Here is a 13,500-nt window from a genome sequence, read left to right as displayed (position 1 = left end):
TGCTGCTCTGGTAGAGGAGGTGTCCTGCAAGAGAAGTTCAGCATTTGCTTTTCCCAGGTCCCTCATGGGTAACCAGCCTGTACACTTATTACGTTAATTTCTTGACTTGAGGATTTATGAAGCAATCAGAGTATAAATTTAAACCCCAAACTGACATGAGATGGAGCCCCCCCCTCAAAATTCTGGTGTGTGGCTGATCAGCTTCGTCTTTCTTCCTTATACTGGTGGGCCAACTTTTTCTAATGTAACTATTATTATTTTTTTCTAAACTGAGGGTGTAGCCCTTTGAGTGTTCTGGCTTATGTGCAGGGTCTCACTTTCAATGCCTCATTATTTTTCATTCAGGAAGCATCATTTCCAGGGTTTGGTGCCACTGAAATCCAAGCCCATAGTTTTCCCAGTTTAGATGCAGTGTTAGCTCACACGCTTACCATTATGGTTGTCTCATCCTTGCATATTGGGTGGGAGTTCAAGACCCCTAAGTCTGGGGACATCCCTTCACCTTTATAGAAGATTTTTGGTATATTTTATTTAGCAAATAGCAGGTGCTCAAAAATATTTGTTGAATGAATGAAATATAATTAAGAAAGTAAGTCATATTCACAGTACTAATAGAGCCTATGACGTGATTTCAAAGAATTTAAAATTAATTTTCAGACAAATTATATATAACAATTTCTCTTCCATATATATAAAGAATCACCAAATAGAGAAGTTATTAAAGGGTTTATAGGAAAACCTTTTTATCCTGTGCTTGTATTCTAACCCTGCAGTTCCTCTTCCCTCAGGCAACCAACACTGGCTTTTCATGTACCTTCCAGAGATATCTTATGCAGTTACTAGCAAGTAAGTACAGATATATTTATATACACTGCTCTGCACCTTAATCCTTTCACTTAACAATGTATCTTCCATACAGAGATTTTTCTATATTAATACATAAATAAAATATAGCTTATTTTGAAGCCAGTCAGGAAGACCTTTGGAAAATTCCAATCCTGTTGCTATCTAGAAATGCATTTTGCATATACCACGCTTAAATGGACACATTCCCACCTCCACAGAGGCATTCACCCCTAACGGTTAACTAGGGATGACAGAGTGACTCATCTACATTCTCAAGGGCGCAATCAGTCTGGCCTAGCTGTTCCTACAGTTTCTGGATGGAGAGATGGAAGGAAAGCACAACACATGCCATAGGAAAAGCACTAAAATATCTGAACGAGTGGATGAAACAAGAAATGAGGGGATGAACATCAGAAGCGAGTTAGGAGAGCACGTGGATACACTGGCACGGGTTGTCTCTCTAAGCAGAGCAATGAACTTGACCTAATGGCAAATATTTTGGAGTAAAAGAAGTTTGCTTCTTGAAATCAGACATCAGGAAAAAGGGGTAGCCCTGAATTCTGCACTGGAAGCTTCATAATCATTGTGAAGTTTCTTCTTTTCCCCTTTCTGATTATCTGTGGTTGTCTGACTTACGCCTGGTTGTCCCAAATTGCCATCACATCTGTGGATGTGGCTAAGAAAAGTTTTTTTCTGGGTCAAAAATTAGGGTTTAGAATAGCCAGCTCTTGGTGGTATTAGAGGAGCTAAATGAAAGAATTATCACATAAAAGTGTTTGAGGAGTGAGCGATGAATGCTGTGGGAGGAGGCATGGGAAGCGATTTGCTTTTCTCTCATTTCCTGGTAAATCTAGAGATGTGGTTCGAATTTCCGGCTCCCTTAATTAAGTTTATTAACTTCTTTGGGTTTTGGTTTTCCTCATTTACAAAATGGGAAGCCAAAGCCCTACTGTTTTTAAAGATAGATAGATAGATAGATAGATGATAGATAGATAGATTTATTTACTTATGAGTGCACGTGTGCACCCACAAGCAGGGGGAGGTGCAGAGGGTGAGAGAGAAACTCAAGCAGACTCCCTGCTAAGTGTGGAGTCCGATGTGGGGCTCGATCCCATGACCCTGAGATCATAATGTGAGCTGATATCAAGAGTCAGATGCTCAACTAACTGAACCACCCAGGCGCCCCACCAAGCCCTATTTTAGAGGGCTGCTTATAGAAGGAGCCTAGAGAAACCTTTCCCTGTATACTGCATTGTGTACGTACATTTTTAATGGTACATCTTTCAAAGGCATTTGATAACATTATATATATATATATATATATATATATATATATATATATATATATATATGCGTGTGTATATATATGCAATTTTAATTAACAAATATTTTAAGTATGCTATACAGAGGAATATAAAGGCTAATAAAACAAATTTTTGGCTATTACAAATAATGCTGCAATAAATGTTCTTAATCATGTCTCATTACATACATGTCCAGGAGTATTTCTAGGTTATATAAATAGAAGTGGAACTGTTGGGTTATAGGGTATGTGTACCTTCAATTTCACTAGATTTTGCCAAAGTGATCTCCAAAGTGGTTGCGATAGTTGATACCCTCATCAGCAAAGTATGGGTGTTCTTGTTGCTCCATATCCTAATACTAATATTTGTGGATGTTTATTTGTTGCCAATCTGACCAGTATCAAGTTATATCTAAATGTTATAATCTGCATTCTCTGATTATTGTTAGGAGACAGTTCTCCAAGGGACTCTTCATGATTCTGCACTCTTGAGAACAAAGGTAACAACAGCTTCTGTTTCAGACTCTTTTCAAGGATGTGTGTATAGTGAACAGCCTTGGACAACAGAGGTAGTGTTTCCTTCCAGAGTAGAGGGTAGGTTTCTTTACTGTCCAGTGTAATAAAGATAACATATTCCCCAGGGCCACAGCTGGGCAGGTTTGTGTGCTGCTCATTATAAAAGATTAGAGCTCCCTAGGCTTAGGATTCCTTTTTTTAAAAAAGATTTTATTTACTTATTTGAGAAAGAGAGAGCGAGTGAGCTTGAGTATGAGTGGCAGGGGGCACCCAGGCACCCCTAAGCTCAGGATTCCTAAGACATGTCTGCAGTACCTACCTGGGCTTCTCTGCTTAGCTCCTCTAGGACTCAAAAAGAAATGACACAAACGTAACGCTCATACTGCTTGCTGTGCTGTAATACTCTTGTGTTTTTTGCCAGAATCCATGAAACTATATTGGGCTAACTTGTTAGTTTGTAAGCAGGGTATAATCCCAGATTACTCACAGTTTTTGACAGTTATGAGTGGGGTTGAGCATCTTTTCTTGCTGTTTATTTGCTATTTGGCTCTTCCCACCTGTGAACTATCCATTTTTGGGGGCCTATTTTTCTATTTGATTATCTTTCTTATTGGCTGGGTAGATGTTCTTGCTATATTCTGAATAATGATCCTATGCAGGTGATTTGCATTTTAAGTCTCTTCCCCCAGTCTGTGCCTTGTATTTTTACTTTGCTCATACTATCTTTTGTTTAACAGAAGTTTAAAATTTTAATATACTTATCATAATTTAAATTATGATTTGTATTTTTGAGTGTTTTCTTAAGAAACCATTCCATGGGACGCCTGGGTGGCTCAGATGGTTAAGCGTCTGCCTTCAGCTCAGGTCAGTCCTGGGATCGAGTTCTGCATCGGGCTCCTTGCTCAGTGGGGAGCCTGCTTTTCCCTCTGCTTGCAGCTCCGCCTGCTTATGTGTGCACTCTCTCTCTGACAAATAAATAAAATCTATTAAAAAAAAAACCCAACAAACCATTCCTTATCCTATTCATCTAAAAGTTTGTAATTTTGCTTTTCTTTATATATGCATCCAATTCACCTAAAATTGATTTATGTGTATGGGTTGCGTTGTTTGGTGATCTACTGTAGTATAACAAACCACTCAAAATCTAGTGGCTTAAATACAACAATATTATTTTTCATGATTCTGTGGGTTGACCAGCTGGTTCTTTTGCTTCAAAGAACTAATTTTTAGTTTGTTGATTTTCTCTATTGTTTTTCTATTCTCTATTTCATTTATTTCTACTCTAATCTCTATTATTCTTTCTGCTTTCTTTGGGCTTTGTTTACTCTTCTCCAGTGTCTTAAAAAGGAAGGTTAAGTTAGTTACTGATTGGAGATTTTTCTTCTTTTTTAACATAGGCATTTACAGCTATAAATTTCTCTGCAAGCACTGCTTTAGCTGCACGCCGTAAGTTTCGGCATGTGTTACGTTCATTTCCATTCATCTCAAAGTATTTTCTGATTTCTCTTTTAATTTCCTCCTCCTGACTCACTTGTTACTTAAGAGCATGTTGATTAGTTTCCTCATTTTGTGAGTTTTCGAGTCTTGATATCTAATTTCATTCCACTGTGTTTGGAGAACATACACTGTATTATTTCTATTCTTTTAAATTTACTGAGGTTGTTTCATGGCCTTCATTTGTGTATCCTCAAGAACACTCCATGTGCGCTTGAAAAGAATATTCTGTTGTCATAGGATGGAGTGTTTCATAGATGTCTGTTAGATCTTTGATTTATAGTGTTGTTCAGGTCTTCCATTTCCTCATTCACCTTCTGTTTAGCTGCCCTATCCATTATTGAAAGTGGGGTGCTGCAATCTCCAACTATTATTTTTGAATTGTCTATTTTGAGTTTTTTCTTTAGTGATTACTCTAGGGTTTTCTTTAGGGTTACTCTAGGGTTTACCACATAAACGTTTTAACTCCAGCTTCAGATTTATACTCAGCTTAATTCCAGTGATATGTAGAAACATTACTCCCATATATCTGTACTGCATTTTCCCTCTTTTGGTGGTAGTATTATTATACCTGTTATATCTATTAATGTTACAAATCCAACAAGACATTATTACAATTACTTTAACATCTGTAGTCACTTTCTTAACCCATTATAACTTTGTTCTCACCCATCTCCTTTAGGCTGTTACTGGCAAATATATTATACTTCTATATGTTTTGGGCCCAATAATACATTACATACATATTATTTTAGACATTCCTTTTTAAAATCAGTTAAGGAAAGAAAAGAGAAAAAAGTATGCTTTATACTGTCTTTTATAAAACTGTACAATTGTATTTATGAGTGTTCTTTGTTTTTCATATGGATTTGAATTACTTTTTGGGTCATTTGCTTTTATTTTTAATATTTTCCTTTAGTATTTCTTGTCAGATAGGTGTGCTAGCAACAAATTCTCTCAGTTTTTGTTATCTGGGAAAGACTTTATTCCATCTTCGTTTTTGAAAGACAGTTTTGCTAGATATAGATTATAGATATAGATTCCTTCTATTTCTATAGATAGATATTCAAGGTCAGAACACAGTGGAATAACATATCGAAAGTGCTCCAAGGAAACCACTCAATTGGAGCACAAATTGTCCTACAAACCAACCCAATCAAATTGTGGCTTCTTTAAAGGTCAGTGTTTGATATTTTTCTTACTCATGAAGGCTCCTTCCAGATGTAGTATTCTCCCATCCTCTCCACTATTTTTGAGAGTACCCTTAGCCTTGAACTTCTCCAGGCTCTGCTGCAAATGAGGTCAGATCCTTTGGGAAGTGAGTAGGAGCTGTTTTATAGTCTGCTTCTCTCTCCAGGCAAAACCTCTGAGTCAGATTCTGGAGCTGGGAGTGTGGACAACAGCAAGATTCTCTTTGAGTGACACCCTTCCTCCCCTTACTCTAGCAGTTGGTGCTTGGTGGCAGTGTGGGGGCAGCCTGGTTTGCCTCTCCTGGCATGGAGCCACTACCCCTGCAAGGCAGGGCAAGGGTGATCAGGGCCTCAGTATTGTCAGTGTACCACATGGGGAGATGCTGGACAAAATAAGGGAGCCTCCATCTCTTGACTGCACTTGCCTAGGACTTAGCTCTTTATATTTACTTTCTACCTTTTATACGAATGTTTAAGAATGTAATTTAAAAAAACTGATCTTCTATTCAGCATCTTTGTTAAACTGTATTAGTTTTAATAATTTGACTGCACAGTCTCTTGAATTTCTATGTAGCTACTTATTTTGTTTGAGATTAATGATGATTGTTTCTTTTTGTCCATCGCATGTACTTTTTAGTTCCTTTGCTTTCTGTATATCTGTATAGTCTAGGATTCCAATATAACATTAAAGAAAATTAGTTTTGGGAGGCATCCTTTTCTCATTCCTGTTTTTAAAGGAAATGCTTCAAACATTTCACCTTTAGTAATATTTGCACTAGGTTTTTGATATATAATTTAATCAGGCCATAGAAGTTTCCTTGCATATCATTTATTAAGAGTTTTTATCATAAACAGTCATATTAGCTAACATCTACTGAGTACCTCCAAGGTGTTGGACATTGTCCTAAGCACTTTACATAGATTAGCCCATTATATGTTTATAACATATCTCTGAGGTTATTATTCCTATCTCACCATAAGTAAACAGGTGCATTGAAGTTAAATAATCTGTTCAGTAGTAGAACTAGAATTTGAACCAGAGCCTGGGGTCTTAACCACTTTTCTGTATTGCTTCTTTATATTGCATTCGGTATTGAATTTCCTCAATTGCTTTTTCTGCATCTGATTTGACCAAATGGTTTTTCAATATACTAATGTGGCAAACTACATTAATAAATGTTTAAGCTGTTAAATCCTTTGAATTCCTAGGATAAATTCAACTCAATCACATCTTAAAAAAAGACACTGATGGATTTCATTTGCTATTATTTTATTTAGGATTTTTACATATATGTTCAAAAGTGAGACTGACTCACAAGTTTCCTTTTTTTATGATGGTTTTGGTACCCAGGTTATACTAGATAAACTCATAATCAGTTGGGGGCATGCATTTGGTGATATTCAATCTTCATTATTAGGCTGATAAACATAGTTAGCATTAACTGCTAGCCCAATAGTTTAGACTCCTGGACAACTCAGCGAGGTTTCTGACATCCAAGCAAATGCTAATAAGCAGTAGACAAAAATATCCAGGGGCATCTGGGTCATTTATTACTGAATGGTGGTCCAAGATGGCCAAAACTGGCGAAAGAGCCTAATGTAGTCTGTCTCCCAAAGTCTGATGGTGGTTGATCCTTAATCTGATTTAAATATTGATGGTTGTCTTTTACTCAACCATATTCACACCCAAAAAGAATAAAAGTAAGGATACTTTACTAAGTGCTTTATTTACAAAATACTTCAATATCTTTTATCTCACTGAATTTACCCAATACTCTTTAAGAGCCACATTATGTCCATCTCACAGATTATCCTCTCTTTTATAGATTAGTTAAGTGAAGATTACTCAACTAAGCTAATCAGTTAGTAAGTGAAATGAGTTAAAAATCAAATCTATTTTTCTTCCCTTCAATTACATCATGAAAGGATGGATTTCTTACAGGACTGGAGCTCCTACAGTGACGATGGTTAGCATCTCAGTTGTCATTGATAGTACCAAGAACAAAATAATGAATTTTCAAAGGGGGATTGGAGGAGCCTCCATTTCTGTTGATGGTATAGAAAGGCTCAACTTATTATGAAGGTTCCCATAAGAATTTTAATATAGCACTAACTTTAGAGGTTATTAATCTATTTTTAAACAAAAAAATTAGTGTATTTCTGCTAGTGACCATTTTCCTTTTTATACTTTTTATATTATTTCTTAAAATTCAAGTATAATTAACAACAGTGTTATACTAGTTTCAGATATACAATATAATGGTTCAACAATACTATACATTTCTCAGTGTTCCTCAAGATAAGTATAGACTTCATCTCCTTTACCCATTTCATCAACTCCCATATCCCCACCCCCGCCCCCCCAGCAGCCATCAGTTTGTTCTCTGGTTTTTTTTGGTTGTTTGGGGTTTTTTTTTGTTTTTTTAAAGCAGGCCTCAAGCCTAGCATGGAGCCCAACATGGGGCTTGAACTCACGACCCTGAGATCAAGACCTGAGCTAAGATCAAGAGTCAGACACTTAACCGACTGAGGGACCCAGGTGCCCCTGTTTTCTGTACAAGAGTCTGTCTCTTCTTTCCTTTGTTTGTTTGTTTCTTAAATTCTTAATTTCTTAAATGAGCAAAATCATATGATATTTGTCTTTCTCTGACTGACTTATTTCAGTTAGCATTATACCCTTTAGCTTCACACTCATGTTGTTGCAAACAGCAAGCTTTCATTCTACCGTTGTGGCTGAGTAGTATTTCCTAGTGTGTGTGTATATACATATATACACACACACACCACATCCTCTTTATCCATTCATCTATCAATGGACATTCGGGTTGCTTCCGTATCTTGGCTATTATAAATAATGCGGCAATACACATAGGGGTGCATATCTTTTTGAATTAGTGTTTTTGTTTTCTTTGGGTAAATACACAGCAGTGGAATTACTGGATCATGTGGTAATTCTATTTTTAATTTTTTGAGGAACCTCCATATTGTTTTCCACAGTGGCTGTACCAACTGACCAGGCATTTTTCTAAGCGCTACACAGGGTTGGACAAAGTTGAAATAAACAGAGAAAACTTCCTAATATGATTATTAATAATTTGGAAATATCTTACCATAATGTAGAGCTGTTTGACCTTCATTATCCTGTAAAAGAAACACATAACACATTTCAGAAGTCTACATTATTGCAAAAGTATGAAAGTCCATAAGCTATAGCAAATACATCTCATCTACCAAAGTCGTATAGATTTATCAGATGCAGTTCTTGGAGCCTCCCAGTAACTTCCGGCCAAGCTCTGTACCGCGGAGAACAGGGGGTTGTTGAATGGCAACCTGTGCATCTCAGCCGCTGCAGCAGAGTCCCACACAACCAGGCTGCAGATATTAAACCAAAGGGACCCTCTTAAAGTGCGGCAGTCTGATTGCCCCATCAGGCAAAAAAAACCCTGACACGGTATATCCTTCATCTTGGTTAGTATTATAATGTTTTTTCTAAGTTTATCTCCAAATCTATCTAAGAAGTCTGTGATTTCTCATAATTTTGGGGTACCTGTGTGGCTCAGTCGGTGAAGCGTGTGCCTTTGGTGTAGGTCATGATCTCAGGGTCCTGGGATCGAGTCCCATGTCGGGCTCTCTGCTCAGTGGGCAGTCTGCTTCTCCCTCTCCCTCTGCCCCTCCCACCACTCATGCTCACTCGTGCTCTCTCTCATAAATAAAATCTTAAAAAAAAAAGTTAGTAGCTTTTTAATCCTCTTTCAAATAGTCACATTCCAGGCTCATAATACTATCAAATATTACCATATCAAATATCATGAGGAAATGTGATTTCAAAGCACATAAAATCCTTGAAGTTAAGAAAGTCAGAAGCTCCCATAGATAACTCCAATAGTTCAGTTAATTTTTTTATTCTTTTAAAACCAAGATACTCTAACTGTATACACTAATTATAGCTCACGTAAGTACCTTTCTAGCAATGCTGCCTCTTAAGTTGAGAGCAGGTGATCATATTAATGAGCAACAAATAAATCAGGATTAAGTACAAGTAAGAAGTAGAATTTAGTTGTTAATTTGATATTCACTTAGTAATATGCATAGCCACTACTGTGCCCCTGGTTATTAAGAACAAATGCTTAATTATTGTGAATAACCGGGAAAGGGTGATTTTATGACCTCATCAACGATTCCTGGGCACACCATATCTACTTCTCTCACTTCCTAGAGGTTGAATGTGGTGGTTGATTCCAGAACTTTTGGCTATGTTTCTATTTAATCCCCTAGGAAGTTTCCTGAGGCAGGAACCTTCTTTTCTGGTTCAGACAAGTAGTAAGAAAAAGTCATTCCTTAAGGGCTTTTTAACACCTAGAGAAAGCTTACAGGGGTGACATCTGGTGGGGGCAGGGAGACAACCTTGAGGCAAGATAGTTTATTTTTTATTATTTTTTTAAAAGATTTTATTTATTTATTTGACAGAAAGAGAGACAGCCAGTGAGAGAGGGAACACAAGCAGGGGGAGTGGGAGAGGAAGCAGCAGGCTCCCAGCGGAGGAGGAGCCTTATGTGGGGCTTAAACCCAGAACTTTGGGATCACACCCTGAGCAAAAGGCAGACGCTTAACAACTGCACCACCCAGGCGCCCCAAGGCAAGATAGTTTAATTAAACTGTTTTCCTACCAGAGAATGGGAATTCTTGTTGGATTTGGGGGTGAGGTGTGAGGAAGTGAGTGGAGATCTGAAAGAAGGAATTTTGAGGGACCTCGGGAGTAGGGCCGATTTGGCTGAAGTGTAAGAGTGGTTAAATCTGGGATGCCCATCGAGGATCATTAGGATAATAAACTCTAAGGGATATAAAAGATGGAAAGCAGCACTAAGAAGTCAGGAAGATAACAGAATATTTTTGCCTTCTTTTTAAAAAAATTTAATTGAAGTATAGTTGACATACAATATTATATTAGTTTCAGATATACTAGTGATTCAACAATCATATACGTTACAAAATGCCCATTTCTTTTTTGTCTTTTTAGTATAGCCTCCACCTTGATCCCTGCTCGCCTTTGCCTTGCTCTGCTCTTGAGGTTAAGGACAAGTAGGGGAAGGGAGCAGAGACAGCTACACAGGAAACAGGTTCCAAGGGACGTTTATGGTGGGCAGCACGACAATGGGAAGTTGCACTCCAGAGTATCCTGACTTGCCTGGCTACAGCCAAAAACAATTTAGAAAGAAAAGATGTGCCCATTACGGCTTTAGACTCGTATCTACTTTGCCCATTTCCAATGTTAACCAGAAAAAGTGTATGTAGTGTGAGTATATGTTTATACATTCACATGCATGCATGTGATGAGTTTATACATTCGTGCTTATGGTTTAAATGTCCAGCAATAGAAAGCAATTTCAGAAAGGGCTTAATCTACTGCATTTTGGACTTATGCACCCATCATGCAAAGTTATATTTTCCACAATTATCTGTCTTTAGGAAGTGTAGTTCTCTTCTTATTTGTGCATAACACTCGTGTTTAATCACCCTATTTATATATATTCAAGGTTCACTTTCTTTTAATTTTTCTTTCTTCTTTTTTCTTTTCTTTTTTAAAAGTAGGCTCCACGCCCAGCATGGAGCCCAACATGGGGCTTGAACTCACGAGCCTGAGATCAAGACCTGAGCTGAGATCAAGAGTCTGGATGCTTAACGGGCTGTGCCACCCAGGCGCCCCTCTTTTAATTTCTTTTTGTTTATCTTCATTAGGGAGATGGAAACAATTTCTTTTAATCACTTTTACCAATGAATACTAAATCTGTATCTCCAGCCCAATTTCTAGTTAATTAATTAAAAATATTTACTGAGCTCCTATTATGTACCAGTTACTGTTCTAGGGACTGGAAACACAGACGTGAGCAAGAGAGAAAAGGTCCCTCATGTTATAAACCTTACATTCTACTGGTAGAGGAAGTAATAAGCAAATAAGTATATTTAATAACAGGCAGTGATGTGCTCTGAAAAAAAAAAACACAACAAAGCAGAGTAAGGGTCTAAAGGATGTGGGGTACTGTTTTAGAGAGGACAAAGAAGGACTCTATGAGAAGGTATGTTTATGAGGAGAACTAGGGAAGATTCTCTGGTAGCCATTTAACCCAAGCTGAGCAAACCATAGCATCCGTCATCATCCTGTTCTGAAAAGCCAAGCCAGGCCCATCAGAGTTTTCGCTCAGGATTTTGAAATATGGAACTAGGGGATGGAAGTATGTGTACAGAGAAGGTTCTTTCCTCTATGATCAAAAGGAAATGGTGTACTGAAATGGACAAATACTGTATTATTTCATTTACATGAAGTACTTAGAGTAGTCAAATTCATAGAGACAGAAAAATAGAATAGTGGTTACCAGGGGCTCAGGGAAGGAAGGAATGGGGAGCTTTGTTAATGGGGACAGAGTTTCAGTTTGGGATGGTGAAAAAGTTCTGGACGTGGATAGTGGTCATGGTTGCACAATGTGCATGTGTTTAAAGCCACTGCACTGTACACTTGGTTAAAACAATTAATTTTATATTGTATTTTACAATTAAAAAAAAAGCTATTAAAAAAAAAAGCTATTAAAAAAAAAAAAAGCCCAAGCAAAAGGTGTGAGCCAAAACTGCAAGTGTCAACATTCTCCACTTCCTGGAGAAAACTTCTGCAGTAGGAAAGGGTGAAGTATTCACAAAGAAAAGTAGTGGTCAGAGATGGAGAGAAAACGAGTCTCTGATTCCTGTCATTCCAACTATATTCTTGCCTTTCTTGGTTAGGTGAGCCAACAACAAAATACTCCCTAGACGAATGTTGATCTTTTTGTCACTTGCAAATAAGAGTCCTAATACAGAATGCAAAGCAATTTATGACCCAAGTCTTCCTCCCAATTCCTCCTCCCATTTTGGTGACTGCTAGCTCACAATAAAAATACCTGTCCGGACTCCCACCCCTGTAAAGTCTCCTCCCTCTGCTTGAAAACTATCTCCTGATCTTTTATAGATACTATCTTGCTCTTTTCTCATGTTTTAAAATGTGACTTTGACATATTTGAGCATTTTAAGTAGACTTATAGTCCTCATATTTCTTTTATTTGAGATGTACTGAAAGATGTGATGTTTGTTGTGCTGAGATTTGCCTGTTTGCTTATTGCTGATTGATTCCTGTGTACTTTATAATTTTGGACTGTAAGTTCATTTTAAGTGGGGTTTTTTCTGGGGGAGCTCTGGGTGGCATTTTCTTTCTTTTTTTTTTCCATTTATCTTTTAAAATTTTATTTTATTTAAATTCAATTAATATATAGTGTGTTACTAGTTTCAGAGGCAGAGTTCAGTGACTCATCAGTTGCATGAAACACCCAGTGCTTATAACATCAAGGGCCCTCCTTAATGCTCGTCACCCAGTTACACCATCCCCCCACCCATCCTCCCTCCAGCAACTCTCAGTTTGTCTCCTATAGTTAAGAATCTCTACTGGTTTATCTCCCTTTCTGACTTCGTCTTATTTTCCCCTCCCTTCTCCTCTCATCTTCTGTTTTGTTTCTTAAATTCCACATATGTGTGAAATCATATGATAATTGTCTTTCACTGGTTGACTTATTTCTCTTAGCATAATACTCTCTAGTTCCATTCATGTTGTTGCAAACGGTAAGATTTCATTTTTTTCTGGTGGCTGAGTACTATTCCTGTGTGTGTGTGTGTGTGTGTGTGTGTGTGTGTGTGTGTGTGTATACCACATCTTCTTTATCCATTCATCTGTTGATGGACATCTGGGCTCTTTCCATAGCTTGGCTATTGTGGACACTGCTGCTATAAACACTGGGGTACAGGTGCCCCTTCGGATCACTGTTTGAATCTTTTGGGTAAATACCTAGTAGTGCAGTTGCTGGATCACAGAGTAGCTCTATTTTTAACTTTCTGAGGAACCTCCATACTGTTTTCCAGAGTGGCTGCACCAGCTTACATTCCCACCAACAGTGTAAGAGGGTTCTCCTTTCTCTGCATCCTCACCAACATATGTTGTTTCCTGACTTGTTAATTGTAGCCATTCTGACCGGTGTGAAGTGGTTTCTCATTGTGGTTTTGATTTGTACTTCCCTGATGCCAAGTGATGTGGAGCATATTTTCATGTGTCTGTTGGCCATTTGTATGTCTTCTTTG

At 37.7% G+C, this 13,500-nt stretch overlaps 1 protein-coding gene across 2 annotated transcripts in view; it reads right to left on the bottom strand.

The window, feature by feature from the left end:
- ACBD6 (acyl-CoA binding domain containing 6) overlaps nt 1–13,500 on the bottom strand; it is a 197,396-nt gene that overhangs the window by 14,152 nt on the left and 169,744 nt on the right. For both annotated transcript variants that reach the window (XM_002920795.4, XM_034666849.1), the window contains exon 7: nt 8,460–8,490. In XM_002920795.4, coding sequence (XP_002920841.1) covers nt 8,460–8,490 — 31 coding nt within the window. The remainder of the gene's footprint in view (nt 1–8,459; nt 8,491–13,500) is intronic.

The sequence above is a fragment of the Ailuropoda melanoleuca genome, chromosome 8 (genome assembly GCF_002007445.2).
Source record: "Ailuropoda melanoleuca isolate Jingjing chromosome 8, ASM200744v2, whole genome shotgun sequence".
Lineage (NCBI taxonomy): Eukaryota > Metazoa > Chordata > Mammalia > Carnivora > Ursidae > Ailuropoda > Ailuropoda melanoleuca.
This window is presented reverse-complemented; position numbering and strand designations above follow the sequence as displayed.